Genomic DNA, 25,235 nt, shown 5'->3' on the forward strand with positions numbered 1-25,235 from the left:
GTACTTTGATTATCACCTGCTGGGAATACAGCTTGTGAATTGTTTCCAATACTGCCTCCCTGTCGGAGGGAGACGTTGGTAAAGCAGACTTCAGGAACCTGCGAGGGGGAGACGTCTCGAATTTCCAATCTGTACCCCTGGGATACTACTTGTAGGATCCAGGGGTCCTGTACGGCCCCAGCGTCATGCTGAGGACTTGGCAGAAGCGGTGGAAGGCTTCTGTTCCTGGGAATGGGCTGCCTGCTGCAGTCTTCTTCCCTTTCCTCTATCCCTGGGCAGATATGACTGGCCTTTTGCCCGCTTGCCCTTATGGGGACGAAAGGACTGAGGCTGAAAAGACGGTGTCTTTTTCTGCTGAGATGTGACTTAGGGTAAAAAAGGTGGATTTTCCAGCTGTTGCCGTGGCCACCAGGTCCGATGGACCGACCCCAAATAACTCCTCCCCTTTATACGGCAATACTTCCATGTGCCGTTTGGAATCTGCATCACCTGACCACTGTCGTGTCCATAAACATCTTCTGGCAGATATGGACATCGCACTTACTCTTGATGCCAGAGTGCAAATATCTCTCTGTGCTCTATAGTCAATAAAATACTGTCCCTGTCAAGGGTATCAATATTTTCAGTCAGGGAATCCGACCAAGCCACCCCAGCGCTGCACATCCAGGCTGAGGCGATAGCTGGTCGCAGTATAACACCAGTATGTGTGTATATACTTTTTAGGATATTTTTCAGCCTCCTATCAGCTGGCTCCTTGAGGGCGGCCGTATCTGGAGACGGTAACGCCACTTGTTTTGATAAGCGTGTGAGCGCCTTATCCACCCTAAGGGGTGTTTCCCAACGCGCCCTAACTTCTGGCGGGAAAGGGTATACCGCCAATAATTTTCTATCGGGGGAAACCCACGCATCATCACACACTTCATTTAATTTATCTGATTCAGGAAAAACTACATGTAGTTTTTTCACACCCACATAATACCCTTTTTTTTTTTTTTTGTGGTACTTGTAGTATCAGAAATATGTAACACCTCCTTCATTGCCCTTAACATGTAACGTGTGGCCCTAAAGGAAAATACGTTTGTTTCTTCACCGTCGACACTGGAGTCAGTGTCCGTGTCTGTGTCTATGTCGACCGACTGAGGTAAATGGGCGTTTTAAAGCCCCTGACGGTGTTTGAGACGCCTGGACAGGTACTAATTTGTTTGCCGGCCGTCTCATGTCGTCAACCGACCTTGAAGCGTGTTGACATTATCACGTAATTCCTTAAATAAGCCATCCATTCCGGTGTCGACTCCCTAGAGAGTGACATCACCATTACAGGCAATTGCTCCGCCTCCTCACCAACATCGTCCTCATACATGTCGACACACACGTACCGACACACAGCACACACACAGGGAATGCTCTGATAGAGGACAGGACCCCACTAGCCCTTTGGGGAGACAGAGGGAGAGTTTGCCAGCACACACCAAAACGCTATAAATTATACAGGGACAACCTTTATATAAGTGTTTTCCCTTATAGCATCTTAATATATAATCATATCGCCAAATAAGTGCCCCCCCTCTCTGTTTTAACCCTGTTTCTGTAGTGCAGTGCAGGGGAGAGCCTGGGAGCCTTCCCACCAGCAGTTCTGTGAGGGAAAATGGCGCTGTGTGCTGAGGAGATAGGCCCCGCCCCCTATTCCGGCGGGCTCTTCTCCCGGTTTTTCTGAGACCTGGCAGGGGTGAAATACATCCATATAGCCTCAGGGACTATATGTGATGTATTCTTTTTAGCCAGAAAAGGTATTAACATTGCTGCCCAGGGCGCCCCCCCCAGCGCCCTGCACCCTCAGTGACCGTTGGTGTGAAGTGTGCTGAGAGCAATGGCGCACAGCTGCAGTGCTGTGCGCTACCTCATGAAGACTGAAAAGCCTTCAGCCGCCGGTTTCTGGACCTCTTCTTACTTCGGCATCTGCAAGGGGGTCGGCAGCGCGGCTCCGGTGACCCATCCAGGCTGTACCTGTGATCGTCCCTCTGGAGCTAGTGTCCAGTAGCCTAAGAAGCAAATCCATCCTGCACGCAGGTGAGTTCACTTCTTCTCCCCTAAGTCCCTCGTTGCAGTGAGCCTGTTGCCAGCAGGACTCACTGAAAATAAGAAAACTATCAAAACTTTTACTCTAAGCAGCTCTTTATGAGAGCCACCTAGATTGCACCCTTCTCGGCCGGGCACAAAAACCTAACTGAGGCTTGGAGGAGGGTCATAGGGGGAGGAGCCAGTGCACACCACCTGATCCTAAAGCTTTTACTTTTGTGCCCTGTCTCCTGCGGAGCCGCTATTCCCCATGGTCCTGACGGAGTCCCAGCATCCACTAGGACGTCAGAGAAAATATTATGCTGCTCAATTATTTTCTTGGGATATGCACAAATCCAATAAAATCTATTTAGAATTTATACAGTGCACAACAAACTGGCTAAAGTTTTAAGATGTTATGCTTCAATTATTACTTGCAAATATGTCTGCACTAGAACATGATTGTCACGTACTTATCTTTCTCGTTTTCTTCGTGCTTGTTAAGACTGCACAACTGTAGTGTGTCGAGCCTCTGCGTAACCTCTTCTGCCCACCGACAGTTAACCAATTCCCTCAGTTGCAAGGGAGCCCTGAAAGGAAGATATATTTAAAAATCAAAGTTTAAACTTAATCTGTTTTGAACAACATGTGAAAATGTCACAGTAGAATTACAAAATGTGGGTCAGATCCAAGGAAACCTATGATAGATCTATAAATCATAAACACTGCCATAATGCAATGAACTTTGAAAAGACATGACAATTTTAAAAACAGGCAGAATTGAAAGATCACATTATAATGCACAGTGATGCTTGCAGCTGCCTGGATAAGTCCTGGCTGTTATGCCACTACATGCAAACCTTCAATTTCACGTCAAGAGGGAGCGATAAAGGGGGTTTTGTAACTTGAAAGAGAATTTAATTACATAATGCCATGCATACTTCAGGAATGAGAAAACATTTCATTAAAAGTCTTGTGTGTTTAGACGGGTGATTAATATAAATTTACTGTGACGCAATGCAATAAAGAACACCTTTTGTTGCAGATTTCATCCATTACCAGCTGGCTAAGGGCATGGGATTTATAGAAATGGAGTGCATACCCTGGAGACTTAGAAATCGTCTTTGTGTGGGATTAGATGCCTCCAATGTGAACAGTAGGTTTCTACACTACGTAAAATAGCCTACAAGTCCCTCAATCCATTAAATGTGATAAGCTAAAGCACTTACACATAAACAAAGGTATTTTTGGGTGAAACTTTTTGCATTCAAAAAACGCCTCTCTCTCTCTTGCCATCACTACATTATATAAAATGATATTAGAAGATTCTTTTACTACTCTTCCCAAGTTTACAAGGGACTGGCATACAGACCTGAATATCTCGCTTACTGATAAGCAATGGTCACAATCTTTTCAATTCCTACATGCCTCCTCGCACAGTGTATCTGTTATGGAGACCCATTATAAAGGTTTCCACCAGATGGTACAGATGTCCTAGTGTTCAGAATAAAATATTCTCTGGTCTTCCTAATGTTTGCTGGTGATGTAATAAAGGTCCAGGAACACCAGCACACATCTGGTGGTCATGCCCTTCTTTAGCCTCCTTCTGGGCCCAAACCATCCAACTTGCGAAAGACATTGTGGGTGAAGGGGTTCCTGAAGACCCAGAGTTTTGGATTCTTATTATTTCCTGAACCATCTCAAAATAAAATAAAAAAATATCTCTTGCGACATATGAAAAGTGCGGCTAAGGCAGTAATACCAGTTAAATGGCATTCACTTACCTCTGTCTGTTAAAGATTGGATAACCCGTTTAAGATCTATATATATGTCAATAGAGGAACTTTTAATGGCACCCTCTGATCGCACCTCAGTAATTATTTCTACCTGGTTCATCTGGTTGGAATTCCAGGTATCGGATAAATACAAGTTATTGGTTGCTTGATCTGTTCTTTAATGACATTTTACTGTACAGCTATATTATTGCCAATAGTCTTGAGTAGACCATGACATTTTCCGGTGGATACCTAAATATACCCCCCCGCCCCACTTTTTCTTTCTTGATACACCCTTTCTTTCTTGCTTTGTTATTTATAAACATTTTTGGATGCATTGAGATATTCATGCTTTTGACATTTCAATGTCATTGTTAGACATATTGATTGTAACGTGCATCTTTCAATAAAAGTATATAAAAAAGTTGTTGTTTTTTAAAGGTGTTTTTGGGACAAAAGAAAAGGAAAGAGTCCAATAGTAGGATGACACATTGGTAGACATTTGCATTATCGCATTCCGAACACAGTTTTTCACACAAGAATGATGAATAATCACCTTACAGTTGTGGCTTGTCATTTTGGTGCGTGCCAAAACACTGGGGTGCACCTTGCCTACTTTATTTCCCTAAACAGCCCCACTCAATACCAAACTAACATGATACGGTTAGATACTGCATCACAGGTACCGCTGACAGTAGGAAACACATCCCAAATGGAAGAAAAGCCTTATCCTCAGGACAGAAGAACAGTCCCCTGTAGATTAACATGGCTGTGAGGTATGTCATTTGTTCATTAGAAGGGTCAAAAATGTAAATGTCAATTAACAGACAAAACAAACATGCCTGAACTTTAGAAGGTAATGGTTTTACTAGCCGTGTCTTGCTAGTACAGACATTGCCCTCTAAATCAGCCATAAACACAATCAGAAACGTTGAGTTGTAACTTTGTAAATAAACTTCATAGTCTAATTTACTGCTCATCTCTATCTCTGAATTCTAGGATTATAGTGGAAAGACTAACCCCTTAATCTCAGTACTGTTTAGGGTAACTTTCTTTTGCTACTATAGGAGGCTGTACGGATAACCACTTATAGCAGCATTTATGAATTTCATTTACACATTTTTCAGTAGACTGTATGGCTTTTTTATTTTTAGATTGGACTTTTATAGCCATTTGCCAATCAAAACACAATTTTACCTGCAATGAGGACATTGGGCCCTTTGTTCAGTCAACCACCTCTGAAAAAAAAAAAAAATCAACATATGTTGTATATATTTCTTACTGTGAAATTAGTTTCCAGTTTTAAACTATTTGCCAGTACTTAACATTTTACTAAATACTTCTACTATTAAAAACACATCTTAAATTTTTTATTTTATGAGGGATCTTGTTTTGCATCTTAAAATAGTGGTTTAGTGTTACTAGATTGGAATTTAATCTGTGCTTGTCCTTAAGGGCCGTACTGACGGGGAGATTTCCCCACAGATGTGTGCTGAGCGGTCTAGCACAGACTGCTCAGCACACATTTCCCCCCGCTCAGCGCGATGTGCTGAGCAAGAAGGAGGAGGGCACGGGGGGGCGCTCATTTCACCCAGCAGTGGAATGAGCAACCTGCTAGATTGTGCCTGCATGCAGGCCAATCTAGCACCAGCGATAGCGACGCGCGGGACCGCGCAGCGCTGTTACCGGCACCCCTACACACGGAGCGATGTTCAGCTAATTTCTAAGCAATCTAGTCAGATTGCTTAGAAATTAGCTGAACATCGCTCCGTGTGTACCCCCCTTTACACTGTCTCTCTGAATCACATTATCTTAATTCAATGTAATCTGAGATCAGTGATTTGTTAAGTGCAAGACGCAAGTTAATATTGTGTGACTTTCACTAGGGGTATGCAAGCGGAGCCACCGTCCAGTGTGCTAAAGGCAGAGGGGGTGATACTACTGCTGCCCCACTGGCACCTGCATTTGGCTTCCAGGTTGACTGGAAAGGCACCTCCACTTTGTAACGTCTTGGTATATACTGCCAAATATCTCTACATATAATGAAATCATCCCTGTAATCCAGAGGTTCTCAAACGCAGTCCACAAGGAACCCCAATGGTACAGGTTGGAGGTATATACATGGCTAAGAACAGATAGTTAAATCAAACTGATGAGTTGCTACTTAGAGGCCTAATTCAAGGTTGATTGCAAAAGCAAAATTTTCCTCTAATGGGCAAAACCATGGGCCTAATTCAGACCTGATTGCAGCAGCAAATTTGTTCTCTAATGGTCAAAACCATGTGCACTGCAGGTGGGGCAGATATAACATGTACAGAGAGTGTTAGATTTGGGTGGGGTGTGTTCAAACGGAAACCTAAATTGCAGTGTAAAAATAAAGCAGTCAGTATTTACTTTGCACAGAAACAATATAACCCACCCAACTGTAACTCCCCCTGAACAGGTTATATCTGCCTCCTCTGCAGTGCACATAGTTTTGCCCATTAGAGAACAATTTTGCTGCTGCGATGAGGTCTGAATTAGTCCCAATGTGCACTGCAGGTGTGGCAGATATAACATTTGCAGAGAGTGTTAGATTTGAGAGGGTTATTTTGTTTCTGTGCAGGGTTAATACTGGCTGCTTCATTTTTACACTGCAATTTAGATTTCAGTTTGAACACACCCAACCCAAATCTAACTCTCTCTGTACGTTATATCTGCCTATCTGCAGTGCACATGGGGGGACATTCCGACCTGATCGCATGCTGCCATTTTTTGCAGCGCAGCAATCATGTCACTACTGCGCATGCGTATGTACCGCAATGCACAGGCGCGTCGTAAGGGTACAAAGCGGATCATTGGTGTGCGACGGATTTAACGAAGAATCCATTCGCACGGGTGATCGCAAGGAGATTAACAGGAAGAAGGCATTTATGGGTGGCAAATGACCGTTTTCTGGGAGTGTTTGGAAATACGCAGGCGTCTCCAAGCGTTTGCAGGGCGGGTGTCTGACGTCAAGTCCGGGACCGGGCAGGCTGAAGTGATCGCAAGGGCTGAGTAAGTTTAGAGGTACTCAGAAACTGCACAAAATGTTTTTTTGCAGAGCTCGGCTGCACATGCGTTCGTACACTTGCAAAGCTAAAATACACTCCCCTGTGGGCGGCGACTATGCGTTCACACTGCTGCAAATATCAGCTAGCGAGCGATAAACTCGGAATGACCCCCATGGTTTTGCCCATTAAAGGAAGATTTTGCGATCAACCTTAAATTAGGCCCAAAGTCACCTGTGGCCAAGCATGGATAAACTTAAATCATGGACCACTGGGCTGCCTTAAGGACCTCGTTTGAGAACTTGAGTGTTAATGCTCTGAATGCTGCCAGCTTTCTGCGGTAAGGGTCTAGCTAAAAATGGTCCAGTAGTGAGTCTAATTAGGACACCCATACTGCCCTGCTCAATTAATGCGATCTGTAGATGAATGACTATTAGCAGTTCCTTGAGTATCCCGGAAATAATCTTGGGTTTTAGCTTTAAGCTATGCGACTGTGTCTATGGACTCGCTTTGCCATACAGTTCAAGAGGACACACACTCTAGAATCCTTGAAAAACAGACTCAAGACTTTCCTGTTTGCACAAGCATTCCTTTAATGTCCCTTTAGTATTTAGCTTTTCTGTACTTCATTGTTACTGTACTGTATTATGTTCATTCTATTAAGGGCCTTCAGTCCTATTGGAGGAAGAGGGCTACACAAATAAAATTATAAAATTCACTACTTCCGCTACTCTGTCTTTATTATCCATGCAAAACATCTTTAATATACATATTCACACTGCGACAATAACCCGGGTTATTTCTGGGTCACGGCTCGGTGTAAAAGGGTTACACCGGGTCCAGTTTTCTAAACTCGATAGCTTGCACAGTTGCTCCAAGGAAGGGCCCAGGTTAGCAGATTAGGTAGATTCACCAAATCATTGATCTCAGATTACATCCAATTAAAATAATGTGATTCAGGGAGATGCTGTAAAGAGAAGCACAGTTTAAACTCTAGCTAACTAACACTAAGCCACAATTTTAAGATGTAGACTTCTTTTAAGAGGTCATCTCCAAGCACCGGCATTACACCTGTCTGCAGTTTAAACAGCTCTATCCTGGGAATAACCCGACGCGAAGCAACAGAATGAAAGAGGTCTGTTTCAGGTCTGACCCGTATTGGAACAGTGTTCCAAACCCCGGGTCAGACGCAGGACATTGGTGTTAAAAGGTATTTATCATTGAGGTCGATACTTGCAATATACCCAGTCCTACTATTGGTGCAGCAGCAGTAATCATCACATCACATGGTGTGAGTCTTTGACAACAGCTTTATTGGTGCTACAGAAGCACCTTCCTCGGGGCATCTAATTTGCCCTTGAGGACTGTACTTCTACAGCCCCGAAACGGCTGTCATTTCATCAGATAAATAAGACCTCTTTTCTATAAACTTAGTTTATTTAAAATATCCTATGTATTTATAATATACACATGGCTTTTTCCCATTACATATATTGGATTACACACATCAGATCTATAAGAATAATAACCCTTTTTTTTACTTACATCTGTTTAAATAAAATGTATACAGTTTAAATAAATAAATAATAAGATTTTACTTACCGATAAATCTATTTCTCGTAGTCCGTAGTGGATGCTGGGGACTCCGTCAGGACCATGGGGATTAGCGGCTCCGCAGGAGACAGGGCACAAAAATAAAGCTTTAGGATCAGGTGGTGTGCACTGGCTCCTCCCCCTATGACCCTCCTCCAAGCCTCAGTTAGGATACTGTGCCCGGACGAGCGTACACAATAAGGAAGGATTTTGAATCCCGGGTAAGACTCATACCAGCCACACCAATCACACCGTACAACTTGTGATCTGAACCCAGTTAACAGTATGACAAACGTAGGAGCCTCTGAACAGACGGCTCACAACAATAACAACCCGATTTTTTTGTAACAATAACTATGTACAAGTATTGCAGACAATCCGCACTTGGGATGGGCGCCCAGCATCCACTACGGACTACGAGAAATAGATTTATCGGTAAGTAAAATCTTATTTTCTCCGACGTCCTAGTGGATGCTGGGGACTCCGTCAGGACCATGGGGATTATACCGAAGCTCCCAAACGGGCGGGAGAGTGCGGATGACTCTGCAGCACCGAATGAGAGAACTCCAGGTCCTCTTTAGCCAGGGTATCAAATTTGTAGAATTTTACAAACGTGTTCTCCCCCGACCACGTAGCTGCTCGGCAGAGTTGTAATGCCGAGACCCCTCGGGCAGCCGCCCAGGATGAGCCCACCTTCCTTGTGGAATGGGCCTTGACAGATTTAGGCTGTGGCAGGCCTGCCACAGAATGTGCAAGTTGAATTGTGCTACAAATCCAACGAGCAATCGTCTGCTTAGAAGCAGGAGCACCCAGCTTGTTGGGTGCATACAGTATAAACAGCGAGTCAGATTTTCTGACTCCAGCCGTCCTTGAAATATATATTTTCAATGCCCTGAGAACGTCCAGCAACTTGGAATCCTCCAAATCGCTAGTAGCCGCAGGCACCACAATAGGCTGGTTCAGGTGAAACGCTGACACCACCTTAGGCAGAAAATGAGGACGCGTCCGCAGTTCTGCCCTGTCCGAATGGAAAATCAGATATGGGCTTTTATACGATAAAGCCGCCAATTCTGACACTCTCCTGGCTGAAGCCAGGGCCAGTAGCATGGTTACTTTCCATGTAAGCTATTTCAAATCCACAGATTTGAGTGGCTCAAACCAATGGGATTTGAGAAAATTCAAAACTACATTAAGGTCCCACGGAGCCACTGGGGGCACAACCGGGGGCTGTATATGTAGTACTCCTTTTACAAAAGTCTGGACTTCAGGAACTGAAGCCAATTCTTTCTGGAAGAAAATCGACAGGGCCGAAATTTGAACCTTAATGGACCCCAATTTGAGGCCCATAGACAATCCTGTTTGCAGGAAATGTAGGAATCGACCCAATTGAAATTCCTCCGTGGGGGCCTTCCTGGCCTCACACCACGCAACATATTTTCTCCAAATGCGGTGATAATGTTGTGCAGTCACCTCCTTCCTGGCTTTTACCAGTGTAGGAATGACCTCTTCCGGAATGCCTTTTTCCCTTAGAATTCGGCGTTCAACCGCCATGCCGTCAAACGCAGCCGCGGTAAGTCTTGGAATAGACACGGTCCCTGCTGAAGCAGGTCCCGTCTTAGAGGTAGAGGCCACGGATCTTCCGTGAGCATCTCCTGAAGTTCCGGGTACCAAGTTCTTCTTGGCCAATCCGGAGCCACGAGTATCGTTCTTACTCCCCTTTGCCGTATAATTCTCAGTACTTTTGGTATGAGAGGCAGAGGAGGAAACACATACACTGACTGGAACACCCACGGTGTTACCAGAGCGTCCACAGCTATTGCCTGAGGGTCTCTTGACCTGGCGCAATACCTGTCCAGTTTTTTGTTGAGGCGAGACGCCATCATATCCACCTTTGGTTTTTCCCAACGGTTCACAATTATGTGGAAGACTTCTGGATGAAGTCCCCACTCTCCCGGGTGTAGATCGTGTCTGCTGAGGAAGTCTGCTTCCCAGTTGTCCACTCCCGGAATGAACACTGCTGACAGTGCTATCACATGATCTTCCGCCCAGCGAAGAATCCTTGCAGCTTCTGCCATTGCTCTCCTGCTTCTTGTGCCGCCCTGTCTGTTTACGTGGGCGACTGCCGTGATGTTGTCCGACTGGATCAACACCGGCTGACCCTGAAGCAGGGGTTTTGCCAGGCTTAGAGCATTGTAAATCGCTCTTAGCTCCAGTATATTTATGTGAAGAGACATCTCCAGGCTTGACCATACTCCCTGGAAGTTTCTTCCCTGTGTGACCGCTCCCCAGCCTCTCAGACTGGCATCCGTGGTCACCAGGACCCAGTCCTGTATGCCGAATCTGCGGCCCTCTAACAGATGAGCACTCTGCAACCACCACAGAAGAGACACCCTTGTCCGTGGCGATAAGGTTATCCGCTGATGCATCTGCAGATGTGATCCGGACCATTTGTCCAGCAGATCCCACTGAAAAGTTCTTGCGTGAAATCTGCCGAATGGAATCGCTTCGTAAGAAGCCACCATTTTTCCCAGGACCCTTGTGCAATGATGCACTGACACTTTTCCTGGTTTTAGGAGGTTCCTGACTAGCTCGGATAACTCCCTGGCTTTCTTCTCCGGGAGAAACACCTTTTTCTGGACTGTGTCCAGAATCATCCCTAGGAACAGCAGACGTGTCGTCGGAAACAGCTGCGGTTTTGGAATATTTAGAATCCACCCGTGCTGTCGTAGAACTACTTGAGATAGTGCTACTCCGACCTCCAACTGTTCTCTGGACCTTGCCCTTTTCAGGAGATCGCCCATTTTCTTTGAAGAAGAATCATCATTTCGGCCATTACCTTGGTAAGGACCCGGGGTGCCGTGGACAATCCAACCGGCAGCGTCTGAAACTGATAGTGACAGTTCTGTACCACGAACCTGAGGTACCCTTGGTGAGAAGGGCAAATTGGGACATGGAGGTAAGCATCTGACCCGGGACACCATATAGTCCCCTTTTTCCTGGTTCGCTATCACTGCTCTGAGTGACTCCATCTTGATTTGAACCTTTGTATGTAAGTGTTCAAATATTTCAGATTTAGAATAGGTCTCACCGAGCCGTCTGGCTTCAGTACCACAATATAGTGTGGAATAATACCCCTTTCCTTGTTGTAGGAGGGGTACTTTGATTATCACCTGCTGGGAATACAGCTTGTGAATTGTTTCCAATACTGCCTCCCTGTCGGAGGGAGACGTTGGTAAAGCAGACTTCAGGAACCTGCGAGGGGGAGACGTCTCGAATTTCCAATCTGTACCCCTGGGATACTACTTGTAGGATCCAGGGGTCCACTTGCGAGTGAGCCCACTGCGTGCTGAAACTCTTGAGACGACCCCCCACCGCACCTGAGTCCGCTTGTACGGCCCCAGCGTCATGCTGAGGACTTGGCAGAAGCGGTGGAGGGCTTCTGTTCCTGGGAATGGGCTGCCTGCTGCAGTCTTCTTCCCTTTCCTCTATCCCATGGCAGATATGACTGGCCTTTTGACCGCTTGCCCTTATGGGGACGAAAGGACTGAGGCTGAAAAGACGTTGTCTTTTTCTCCTTTATACGGCAATACTTCCATGTGCCGTTTGGAATCTGCATCACCTGACCACTGTCGTGTCCATAAACAACTTCTGGCAGATATGGACATCGCACTTACTCTTGATGCCAGAGTGCAAATATCCCTCTGTGCATCTCGCATATATAGAAATGCATCCTTTAAATGCTCTATAGTCAATAAAATACTGTCCCTGTCAAGGGTATCAATATTTTCAGTCAGGGAATCCGACCAAGCCACCCCAGCGCTGCACATCCAGGCTGAGGCGATCGCTGGTCGCAGTATAACACCAGTATGTGTGTATATACTTTTTAGGATATTTTCCAGCCTCCTATCAGCTGGCTCCTTGAGGGCGGCCCTATCTGGAGACGGTACCGCCACTTGTTTTGATAAGCGTGTGAGCGCCTTATCCACCCTAAGGGGTGTTTCCCAACGCGCCCTAACTTCTGGCGGGAAAGGGTATACCGCCAATAATTTTCTATCGGGGGAAACCCACGCATCATCACACACTTCATTTAATTTATCTGATTCAGGAAAAACTACAGGTAGTTTTTTCACACTCCACAAAATACCCTTTTTTGTGGTACTTGTAGTATCAGAAATATGTAACACCTCCTTCATTGCCCTTAACAAGTAACGTGTGGCCCTAAAAGAAAAATACGTTTGTTTCTTCACCGTCGACACTGGAGTCAGTGTCCGTGTCTGTGTCGACCGACTGAGGTAAAAAGACGTTTTAACGCCCCTGACGGTGTTTGAGACGCCTGGACAGGTACTAATTGGTTTGCCGGCCGTCTCATGTCGTCAACCGACCTTGCAGCGTGTTGACATTATCACGTAATTCCTTAAATAAGCCATCCATTCCGGTGTCGACTCCCTAGAGAGTGACATCACCATTACAGGCAATTGCTCCGCCTCCTCACCAACATCGTCCTCATACATGTCGACACACACGTACCGACACACAGCACACACACAGGGAATGCTCTGATAGAGGACAGGACCCCACTAGCCCTTTGGAGAGACAGAGGGAGAGTTTGCCAGCACACACCAAAACGCTATAATTATACAGGGACAACCTTTATATAAGTGTTTTTCCCTTATAGCATCTTAATATATATAATCATATCGCCAAATAAGTGCCCCCCCTCTCTGTTTTAACCCTGTTTCTGTAGTGCAGTGCAGGGGAGAGCCTGGGAGCCTTCCCACCAGCATTTCTGTGAGGGAAAATGGCGCTGTGTGCTGAGAATAGGCCCCGCCCCCTTTTCGGCGGGCTTCTTCTCCCGTTTTTCTGAGACCTGGCAGGGGTTAAATACATCCATATAGCCCCAGGGGCTATATGTGATGTATCTTTTAGCCAGTATAGGTATTTCATTGCTGCCCAGGGCGCCCCCCACAGCGCCCTGCACCCTCAGTGACCGCTGGTGTGAAGTGTGTGACAACAATGGCGCACAGCTGCAGTGCTGTGCGCTACCTCATGAAGACGGAAAAGTCTTCTGCCGCCGGTTTCTGGACCTCGGCATCTGCAAGGGGGTCGGCGGCGCGGCTCCGGGACCGGACTCCATGGCTGGGCCTGTGTTCGATCCCTCTGGAGCTAATGGTGTCCAGTAGCCTAAGAAGCCAATCAATCCTGCACGCAGGTGAGTTCACTTCTTCTCCCCTAAGTCCCTCGTTGCAGTGAGCCTGTTGCCAGCAGGACTCACTGTAAAATAAAAAACCTAAAAACTTTTTCTAAGCAGCTCTTTAGGAGAGCCACCTAGATTGCACCCTGCTCGGACGGGCACAAAAACCTAACTGAGGCTTGGAGGAGGGTCATAGGGGGAGGAGCCAGTGCACACCACCTGATCCTAAAGCTTTATTTTTGTGCCCTGTCTCCTGCGGAGCCGCTAATCCCCATGGTCCTGACGGAGTCCCCAGCATCCACTAGGACGTCAGAGAAAAATAAAATAAACTGCTGGTCACTGGTGACTTTACTAGATTGCAACATTTCTTACTTTTGTGTGTGCAAAGCTGGTCACATACTGTGCATACTTGCATGCAGGCTCCACCATCTGTTATATGCAGGCAAAGGAAAATTCTTCACAGAGACACACTTACCAGTCTTCTTATCAAAAATAGCAAAAAAATCTTTAATCCATAATAAATTATGGATATTAGTCATGATCACAAATCCACTGGACTTGTTATCCTGTCTAAGATCCCTAATGGGATCTGTATTTGTGGATGCCAACAGAAAGCTTCCTGCTGGATGTGTGCTGCCAATTGTCCAGTTTTGTGGGCAAGGAATAACGATCTGGGGTTGATTTTCATAGTTTGGTCTTGTCCTCCTAGTTCCAGTGAAGGGAAATCTTAATATTAGATCATACCATAAGATGCTAATGAATTATATGCTTCCAGCTCTCCTGTTGCAATATGCACAAAGTGATGTCCATCAAAAATATAGGTTTGCCAAGTTTGGCGTGGAAGAATTTTTCTGGCCTGCACAGAGCCCTGATCTCAGCCCCCAACGAACACCTTTGGGATAAACTCAACGCTGGATGAAACCTAGGCCTCACTGCACATAACTGGTGCTGGGCCTCGCGAATGTCCCTGTGCCTGAATGGATGCACATCCCCACACCCATGTTTTAAAACATAGTGGAAAGCCTTCCCAGTAGAATGGAGGCTGTTGTAGCACCAAAGAAGGGGCAGGGGGGAGGGTTTGGGGACCGATTGCATATAATATGTTCAAGGCTGTGGAATAAAATCTTCAACAAGCACATATGGGTCTGAAGTATAGGTTTACATATTCTTGAGTGCATGTTTTAAGTGTGATTATACTTGTTTGTGGAGGTACCACCTTTAAAAGCCATGTGCAGACGAGCCTCAACCCAGGCAAAAAGCATATTACTTATGTTTAAATCTGAATGATCTCTGGTTTAGGACTGACTAAAAGGGGAAGACTTCGGCACAAGTTTTTAAGCTTAACATACAGTATTTACAAATAGTTTTTCTGAAATATATGCCTTTATTTTACAATGTTAACACTCACCGCAGTTTTATTATTCGTAACATCAAATATATCCAGTATATCTATCTATATAAATGTGAAAGCCCTCACTCACTCACTGGGGTCGATTCTATTCGGCAACTAACGAATAGCGCCGGGAATTAGCTCCCGTCGCTATTCAATTCAGCAACTAATTACCTGCAATTGTCGGGAATTCTTCTCTCATCCCCGGGGGATGAGAAGAGAAACCCGACAAAAGTGCTGCCTCGCGGCCGGCGCGAGGCTGATTCTGTCGGGAATCAGCCTCGCGCCGGGGAGTTAAGTCGGAGAATGCCCGTTCTCCCGACAATTCAACCAGTTTTGTCGGCGAGAACGGGCCATCGCCGACGTAACTAGTTGCTGAATTGAATAGCGTCGGGAGCTAATTCCCGGCGCTATTCGTTAGTTGCCGAATAGAATCGACCCCACTGACTACTAATTCTCCTACTTCCCAATGTTAGGAAGATGAAATTTAACATAGGTATTCTGCAGGTAGGAAATAGGAAAACTAAGTAATAAGAATATTAATAACCTACCCTAAGGAAATAAAAAGGGGGTGGGCATAATGATGTCATTACGGATGCATGGCTTGCGTTGCGTGAACGCTAAAGCCCAAATGGACAGTCGGATCAAAATTTGGATTGCACCTCCAGTGTGTAGATTTTACTAAACTACAAAAATGCTACTGTCACTTTTTACCGTATCTGCTACGGGTGCTCCTTGGGTAACGCCAAGAACCATGGATTAATATTTACATACATTAACACGTCTCAAATTTACAGCTCTATAGATTTACCAAATTTTTAACACTCCTCTATATTTACAACCGTGAAAACCAGAAACTCCCGTGTGAAGAACGGATAGAACAGCTAATTGTAATATAGAACATATTAGGAGCAAAAATTGCAATTCTAAAACCAAACAACACTTACCCGTATACAACTGAAACAGCAGAGTTTGGAACAGTGTGGACAGAGGCGGGCATCCCTCAGCTTCTCCATGCAGATAAAACATCTAAAGACTTCAGCTATACCCTACGTACAAATTATAATTCAAGGAGAGATGTCAGATTGACTTTACACAAAAAAAGTCAAAACAAAACTTAGAAAAGGTTGTACAAATGAGGGGTGGGGTGTAATTAAGTCTGAGTTCAGCGGCTGTGCAGGATGCCAGCTGAACCCAGACATTTTTTTTTTTTATAGGGGTAATCATTTACAAGGCTAAACAAGGTCTTAAAAATGATTGCCTCTTCTAAAAAAAGATCAGAGTTTGTCCGTCACCCCGCACGGCAGCTGAACTCTGACTTCATTACATCCCGGCCGAGGACTCTTTTCCATGGAAGTTGTTGACCAGGAGATTTTCCTCTGGTGCCCCAGTACCTTTTAAATCACTGTTACCACAATTTATAATCAGAATGAGGTTTTAGATAAATAGCTCGTTTAATTTTAGTCCTTCATTAACACCCATAAAGCTCAGTGCATGTAATCTATAGATTTCTTGGGTGCAGAGCTTTTTATGTTACGGAGCACTGAGCTCCATGGAGTGTATAAATGAGCTGTTCTCCTAAATCCTCAGTCGGCTCACAATAGCTGGTAATCCATTCTGTTAAAGGACTGGAGAATGCTGTACATAAGTGACTGGAACATTCAAACAGCTAAGAAGAGGAACGCAGTTTATGATATGAGGGGCACAACTTGACAAGTAACAAGCATTAATGAGGTATCACATTTCGGACCCCTACCTACAATAACTGTTTGAATCTCTGTGTTTTGAGTCAAATGCTGCATACACATTGTATGATATTGCTAGCGATATCTTACAGAGATGTTATACTGCGGCCGGCCCGTACATACAGTTTTGGAGGACAAGAATAAATTGAGCTGCATATACGGTTGACAGAGGGGTGCGATAACGATGCACGGGACCTCATTCGTAGCATACACACTGGGCGATATAACAAACAATATCGCTCAGAAGGGTGCAAATGAGCGATATCCTGTTATATCACAGAGTGTACACACAATTACAGTTTTACTGTATAGAGTTCACCAGCTGCTTCAGTCTTCAGAAGAGCACAGCACTGGAGGTTATCACATGTGATACACAGAGAAAAGACAGATTAAAGCAATGTGGACCAGGTACAAGAAGGCAGAAACCACACTTCATAGGAAACAGTTTAGCTTATGATAGTGTATGAGCTTCCTTTAAATGGCAAATATATATTGATTCAAGCTTTTTCACATTTAACAAAGATATTTACTGTTAATCACAAAATGAGTTGATATGTCCTTAAGAAAAATGTGCAGAGCTGGTCAGAATATTGTATTTGCTGAATAATCTTGTTTTAAGGCATGACTTGTACAAGACAAATGCAACATTAAATGTATTGGAAATGTATCTAGGACGGACAAAGCAACACCAGATATATCCAAGGCTAATTGAGAAGAATAAAGAAAGAAATCTTTTGAATTTATGTCCGAAAGACTGATAAACGAAACAATAACCATTTTCAAGGCTGTCCTAGTTGCCACTTCTAACATTGTATGACAATCGATGTATTTTCAAGACATACATGGTGTATTCTGATTGGCTAAATATATTGGCAAGCATAAACCCTTTGTGTTCAAGCTATAAATAATAAAGCCATGACGGCCCTCAAGCGGGTCACTTATGATTTGCTTCGATTACGCATAAATTTGTGTCATCTTATCATTCATTGACCTCCAACCGGTTGCTAAAGGAGAACAGCATTCTGACTGATGACTGAAGAGAGTTCATAATCCGACCTGAATAGATTTATTACCCTATCATTTTTGGGGATCTCGTCCGGGATATTCCAGCATCTCCTCCACTGGCAATAAATCCTCTGATCTTTCAGGAACCGCTGATAACAAAAAAAAAGCCGGTAAGTGAGATTTATTGTGTAGATTTCTACCTGCTCACTTGAACTCAGCGCTTCCTGTGTAAATCAAGGGGAAGTCCAGTCGAGAAGGTCAGAGAATATCTTAAAGAGCCCAGCGTCAGTCAGAAGAAAAATTTTTTTAAGGTACCATACATGTATGTTATATTGTTGAATTATGTTATATTGTTGAATTGTGGGTAAATAATTTCAGATAATTTGTCACAAGTGCACAGGGGGAATTAATCAAGAATGCAGAAAACTTTTAAATTGTGCAAGTACTAATGAATTGTTAAATTAAGAAAATAGAGCCGTTTTATAAAGGTGGCGCATGGCCAAGATATGTTCTAATGCTGATAACCAGTTTGAATTGATAAATAACCAAAGAGGTGTATGCAAATCTTGTACCTGTGTTGTTGTGTTAAGAAAATACAAAGGGTCTGTAGCACCAAGATTGCTGGCAATTACAAGCACTGAAGTCTCATTTGGTTATGTGGAAAATGATGATGAATTTTATTGTACAAAAGGTTGTCATTTTAAAAAGAGAATTGTTGGAACATTACATTAAGAATGATTGATTTAACATCATAACCTATTGGCCTAGGAACCACATAATTCCAGGTCTAAGACCCATGTGCCGTGCAGTCTCAAACAGCTGCCGTGCACGCAGATAACAGATATAGGATTTACTGTCATCTTTGTTTTTGTATCCTTGCACTGTTATATGTACTCTGTCAATATGCTTTTGAAAAGGTGGGGGGGAGTCGGGTTGTCTGCTGAATAATGAAACTAGATTCTCCTACACACACTGATAGGTATTTCTCACATCCAAGCATTCCCGGTGTTAGCTGTTACTTTCTGAAGAGAAACAAGCATTAAACTACAACAGGGATACTGATACAAGCAGGAGTCCATATAGGCAGGGGGATAGACCCTTGGAGTAACTTAAGACGCATCTCAGTGATCCAGAAGAAATAATCTATTATGCAGGTCTCACTTGGGGAGCAGTCTCCACCAACACAGGCAACACTACAACCCCAGTCATTTGTCCACAGACGGATTGAAGAAGCTCTTTTAGAGATTCTTTAACAGGAGATTTTAATTCCCTAATAAGGAGTTATTAAAATACCACATCAGGATGGGTTCAAACCCGTGGATATTGTTAATAACAGGTAGGGTAATGAATCTCTGAAAGGAATTTCAAAGGAGCAGGCTTCCCGTCAGGGGGGGACACTTGACCTAGATAGAGATTCTTTAAAAGGAGATTTTAAGTCCCTCAAAAGGAGTTATTAAAATACCACATCAGGAGGGGTTCCGCGCACGTTCACCCAGGCAAGGGAGCGCGGTCTGTAAAGATGTCAGGGCCCGACAAACCCGTGGATATTGTTAATAACAGGGAGGGTAATAAATTTCTGAAAGGAATCATAATAGTAGAGATCAAGCATCCATCTGGATCACTGAAGCACAAGCAAGATGAAAGAAAGTGTTATTTCTGCAAGAAAAAAAGGACATTTCAAGAAGAATTGCAGAAAATACAAGAAATGGTGTGAAAACCAGCAAGAAAAACCTAAAGCATAACTGAGACCTAGTCCAGCAACAGCACCTCCACACTATACCCCACCCCTATACCCAGACATGCATGCACACCAAGGTACCCCTAGTATGAACAGAATGCAATTACCTACAAGCTCACTAAAAGTGAAATTAAAAAGATACGAGCAAGGTTAAAAGAGTGACGAATAATCAGCCCTATCTTAGAAGGATCTGTGGTTGAAAATCCGAATGATTTACCTGAGCTATGTGTACAGAGTATGCCCCAGTGTCCTGATACTTCATCACAAGAAACCCCAACAAGGTTAAAGCAAAGAAATTTTCTACCTAATGCTTCCCTCATGTTTAAACGAGTGGTAGACACCTGCAATCAAGCTGAGTCCAGTAAACAATTGTCCACAATCAGGGACTATAGGCAGCAGGGTGCAATTCAGGCAGAGAGGAGAAACAAGGGATCAAGACACAGCCTCTACAGCTTTTAATGCCCAGGTGCATAATGTACAGAATAAACAGACATATTTTCCAGAAAGATTGTGTCCGGTATGTCAGTTTTGCGTTCCAGAAGGATATGAACATTGCCCAAATTGTGGAAACTGGATTTCACACCATGAACCACCATGCCAAGATATCTATGCGACTAGAAATACGGAAAGACGGTCATCATTGCCTGTTTCTCTGTATCCAGCACAAGTACAGAAAATACGCAACCCAGATAATGCAGCCAGGACGAACGAACCATACATCGTACAGAGCCAACACCACAAACCATGGTATGGCAATGACCTCGCAAATATAGTTGCAGAGTCCCCGGATCCTAGATAAAACCCAATAGCAGTTTATGCCTATATGGAAAGAATTCAAACCATATGGACACCGGCATGGGTCGACTACCACCAGTTGTGTGAGGCTATACTAGGACCAGCAACTGCCCAAACAGTAAGCACCATGTTAAAAGCAGATGCAGTCGATGATTGCCCAGCCATAACGGACGTTCCGACAGAGAAAAATAGAACAACGTTTGAAAGTGGAAAGATGTACATGACAAGACTTAAGAGATGGTGTCATGCACAGACACTCAGGGCACCAGCAGCCCCAGATTTGAAACAGGAAAAGACTGAGTCCATCAGAACTTACTATGATAAAGTCACTATACGACACACAAGATGATAGAATATGAAGGTGTGCAACTCCTGTGTCGACAACAGTGTACTCAGTCACCACTGGCAGTTCGATAAAAGTGACTTTTACCCACAGGAGACCCAAGGGTTTCAAGAGCTGTTTTTATGCACAACCAGATTCCTCTACGTTTAAGTACAGATCAAGCCATTGCAACGACTGGATTGGGAGGTTAAGCCCTACCCCTGCAAGAAAGCAAAGATGTAACCTGAAATACAAGCTGCTATACAAGACTATCTCTCACTGGAAAAGTAAGACAAAGAGGAACAACAACTCCCAGCATAAACATCATTACGTTAAACACCAGCCTGGGTGGACTTGGACTAAGAAAATGACATGCCAGCAGCAGTGAGAAAGAATATGCAAGTTAAGAAGGACAAAGAAAGACATCTGACAAGTGGTCAGTACTACCTGGCAAGATTACAGAGATAATGCCATGATTTAAAGCAACAGAAGCTCCGGGATTTAAAGCAAATAATAAGGAACAAGACAGAAAAAAGTTCCAGAAAACAAATGAATGATGCTTCTTCTGCCAATATGAAGTACAAGCTTCTTCAGGTACTCCCCAGTGAACAGAATGTCTCCAGAAGAAACAGCAGAAGGTATGATTACAGTCACCTTGCCCACTGGAGAAATACGTTTGTGCCTAATGAATACTGGAGCCAGCACACGCAGAAGACAGCAGAGGGAGATACCACAAGAACTGATGATATCAGAAATTCTTAAAGGGACAGGAGATGAGAGAAATGCAGTCACCCATACCAGCCCAATTCTTGACCTTGGAGTACATGTCCAGTGACTTTGCTGAAGCACAATGTACTAAAGCTTATCTAAGGAGAATACAGTACACACCAGCAGAAGTTTAACTTTCCAGCAACTTATCAAAGGAAAGAACAAAAAAGCCATTTAGAAGCAAGTTAAAACAGAAGTTCAGTATTGGCTCATTCCCGCAGTACCAGTTGTAGAAGAAAGGAAGCAATACTACTGGACCAGAATAGCCCTGTGGAGGGGCTATATCACCAAGTGATATATCCACAAAACACACAGCTAAATACAGGATGTGAATGAACTGCTGATTGCCACCACTACTAAAAGAAGCACCAAGAAGGGGCAGTGTCCTTAGTGAAGTTTCTGGAAGAACAAGACTGCAGAGCCTCAGAAGGAGAAATTGCAGCTAGTCAAGCAAGAGTTAATCTTCCTAGGACACTCAAGGTACCAGACATCTAACAAAAGTGAAAAGGAAAAGATTCAGACTGCAAGCTAAGATGCCAACTAGTGTCAAGCAAGTCAGATGATCATTCCTGGGCCTAGTAGGACACTACAGAACACGGATACCTCTAGCACCAGTCTACATGCAAGCATTGTATGACAACACTGAAAGGGAGGAGGGTCCGCATCCTACATACAGCAACAGATGAATTAAGCTATTGAATAGTTGGAAACAGCAGTTGCCTCATCTCAAGCCCTAGAACTACCTGACTATTAAAGAAGGAGGCCATACATAGAAGTCCTTATGCAAAATCATGGACTGAGGTGAAGACCAGTGGCCTACAACTTAAGCAAACTTGACAGCGGTAATCAAAGAGCACCTACCGGCATCAGAGCAGTGATAGCAGCAACAGCCCTAGAAGAGTATAAGAGCACAGACACAGTGATGAATCAGAAGTCCTAGAAGAGGACAAGAGCACAGGCATAGTGCTGAATCATGAACTTATCATCCAGGGTCCACATGCAGGTACAGAGAAGCTTCAACAAGCAAGAACCAAACACCTGTCAGTGGCAAGGCTGACCATGTATGAAGTAGCACTGCCAAAATGCGACAAGTAACCATCAGAAAATGTATTATCCTCAACGCAGCAACCCTTTTCCAACATTAATCAATAAAGGTGTTGAATCTCAAGATTCAAAAGGAGGGACAATTACCCCAAGGCAGGAGCCACTAGTCTATCAGATTTCTCAGAGGCAATGGCATTAATCCTGCAGAAATGGAGACCACACTTTACAGACACCCAGTTAGTTCAATATGTCGATGATATGCTTATTGCTGCACAGACAGAAGAGAAGTGCAAAAAGGAAACAGTATCACTACTCATCTTTTTGGCAGAAGAAGATTGCAGAGTGTCAAAAGACAAGCTTCAGCTAGTACAGAAAAAAGTTGTCTTCTTAGGACACTGCATATCTCAAGGAACAAGGCATCTTACTGATGAAAGAACAAAGGCAATAACTCAAGCAAAAACCCCAAGAACATTAAATGAAATCAGAGCTTTTCTGGGCCTTATTGGTTATTGCAGAGAATGGATTCCCTCGGCCTCATTACTGATGCAGCCCCTATATGAATTAATAAAAAAGGAGGCGTCAGCAGAAAACAGGGACACCATTGAAGAAGCAGTAAGACAACTAAAGCAAGCCATAATCACAGCCCCAGCATTGGGATTGCCTGATTACAAAAGTAGGATTTTGGTACTTACCAGGTAAATCCTTTTCTTTGAATCCATAGGGGGCACTGGAGTACTCTTGGGATATGGACGGCTTCCACCGGAAGAAGGCACTGAATAAATAAATTTTTGAGACTACTCCTCCCCTCCATATCCTCGAGCACTTCAGTGTTTTTTACTGAGCCGAACAGGATCGATAGAGAGATTGACAAAAGGAGAATTACCTATAATCTCACGGACAACAATAAAGTTGACACAAAACGTAACAGACAACTAAACAGTTGACACCCTAACTGATTAACCTTTGTTAAATTTAAACCAGTCGTGAAAGTGTGTTACCATAAGAACCACTGAACTTCCTAAAACAGATAAACTGCTCTGGGTGGGCGTCCAGTGCCCCCTATGGATTCAAAGAAAAGGATTTACCTGGTAAGTACCAAAATCCTACTTTCTTTTTCATCCACTAGGGGTCACTGGAGTACTCTTGGGATGTACCAAAGTTTCCTCCGTGGCGGGAGAGCTGTTTGGCACTTGTAACACTAAACGGCCAAAGCTAGATGCTGATGCCGCGAACGTATCAAACTTGTAAAAGCGCACAAACGTGTGCACTGAAGACCAAGTAGCCGCACGGCAAAGCTGTGTCGTAGAAGCCCCACGACTCGCTGCCCATGACGTTCCCACAGAACGTGTGGAATGAGCTGTTACTGATGTAGGTGGCTGTAACCTAGCATGAAGGTAAGCCTGACGTATGGTCAGTTTGATCCATCTGGATAAGGTCTGCTTAGAGGCTGGCCAACCCCTCTTAGCCGCATCATAGAGAACAAACAACGTATCCGTCTTACGAACCGTAGACGTTCGGGATACATAGACGCGTAATGCGCGAACCACATCCAACGTTTCAGCATTCTCTGTTAATACCGGAACTACTATTGGTTGATTGATGTGAAAAGACGACACTACCTTTGGTAGAAAAGCGGGATTCGTCCGAAGTTCCGCTCTGTCATCATGAAAAACTAAATACGGTGACTTGCACGACAAGGCACCCAGATCTGAAACTCGCCTAGCCGAAGCTAAGGCTAAAAGAAAAATCGTTTTCCAAGTGAGAAATTTAATATCCACTTGTTGTAAGGGTTCAAAGTAATCGGACTGTAAGAAATCTAAAACCAGATTCAAGTCCCATGGTGCTGTAGGTGGAATGAAAGGAGGCTGTATCCTCATTACACCCTGTAGAAACGTATGTATTGACGGCAACGAGGCCAATTTCCTTTGAAAGTAAATTGACAACGCAGATACCTGCCCCTTTAGTGTGGAAAGACGTAGTCCTCCATCTAACCCCATCTGTAAAAATAACAAAAGACGGGATAAATTAAAAGATGATGTCGGAAACTTCCGAGCTTCACACCAACCTATATAAGTACGCCAGATTCTGTAATAATGAGCTGCCGTAACCGGCTTCCTAGCTCGTACCATGGTTGGTATAACAGACTCCGGAATGCCCTCTCTTCTCAAGATGGCCTTTTCAACAGCCACCCCGTCAAACGCAGCCGCGCTAAATCGGGGTAAAGGAACGGACCCTGTTGTAACAGGTCCGGACGTAGTGGGAGTGGCCACGGATCGTCTGCGAGTAAACCGAGGAGATCCGAGAACCAAGTTCTCCGAGGCCAATGAGGCGCTATTAGTATGACTAAGACGGACCCTCTCTTGATCCGTTTTAGCAACAGCGGGAGCAGCGGAAACGGTGGAAACAGATACACGAGGCTGTACGGCCACGCGGCTGTGAGAGCATCCACCGCCACTGCCCCTGGATCTCTTGTTCTGGACACATATCGTGACACCTGATGATTGTGGCGGGATGCCATCAGATCCACCTGAGGGTAACCCCACCTCTGGATCAACATCTGAAACACTTCTGGATTTAATGCCCACTCTCCTGGATGAAAATCCCGACGACTGAGAAAATCTGCCTCCCAGTTGTCCACTCCCGGAATGAACACTGCCGACAATATCACCTGGTGATATTCGGCCCATCTGAGGATCCGAGCTACTTCCCGCATTGCCATGCGGCTTCTCGTTCCTCCTTGTTTGTTTATGTATGCGACTGCCGTCGCATTGTCTGACTGCACCTG

At 44.4% G+C, this 25,235-nt stretch overlaps 1 protein-coding gene across 5 annotated transcripts in view; it reads right to left on the reverse strand.

The window, feature by feature from the left end:
* The window catches only part of TRIM37 (tripartite motif containing 37), a 436,939-nt gene that overhangs the window by 368,502 nt on the left and 43,202 nt on the right, over nt 1–25,235 (reverse strand). For 3 of the 5 annotated variants that reach the window (XM_063953906.1, XM_063953907.1, XM_063953908.1), the window contains exons 2-5: nt 17,852–17,932; nt 15,981–16,082; nt 5,028–5,068; nt 2,529–2,645 (exon numbers count right to left, since the gene is read on the reverse strand). In XM_063953906.1, coding sequence (XP_063809976.1) covers nt 2,529–2,645; nt 5,028–5,068; nt 15,981–16,082; nt 17,852–17,932 — 341 coding nt within the window. The remainder of the gene's footprint in view (nt 1–2,528; nt 2,646–5,027; nt 5,069–15,980; nt 16,083–17,851; nt 17,933–25,235) is intronic. The other 2 variants (XM_063953909.1, XM_063953910.1) reach the window with 1 other exon arrangement.

Source organism: Pseudophryne corroboree, chromosome 2 (genome assembly GCF_028390025.1).
Source record: "Pseudophryne corroboree isolate aPseCor3 chromosome 2, aPseCor3.hap2, whole genome shotgun sequence".
Lineage (NCBI taxonomy): Eukaryota > Metazoa > Chordata > Amphibia > Anura > Myobatrachidae > Pseudophryne > Pseudophryne corroboree.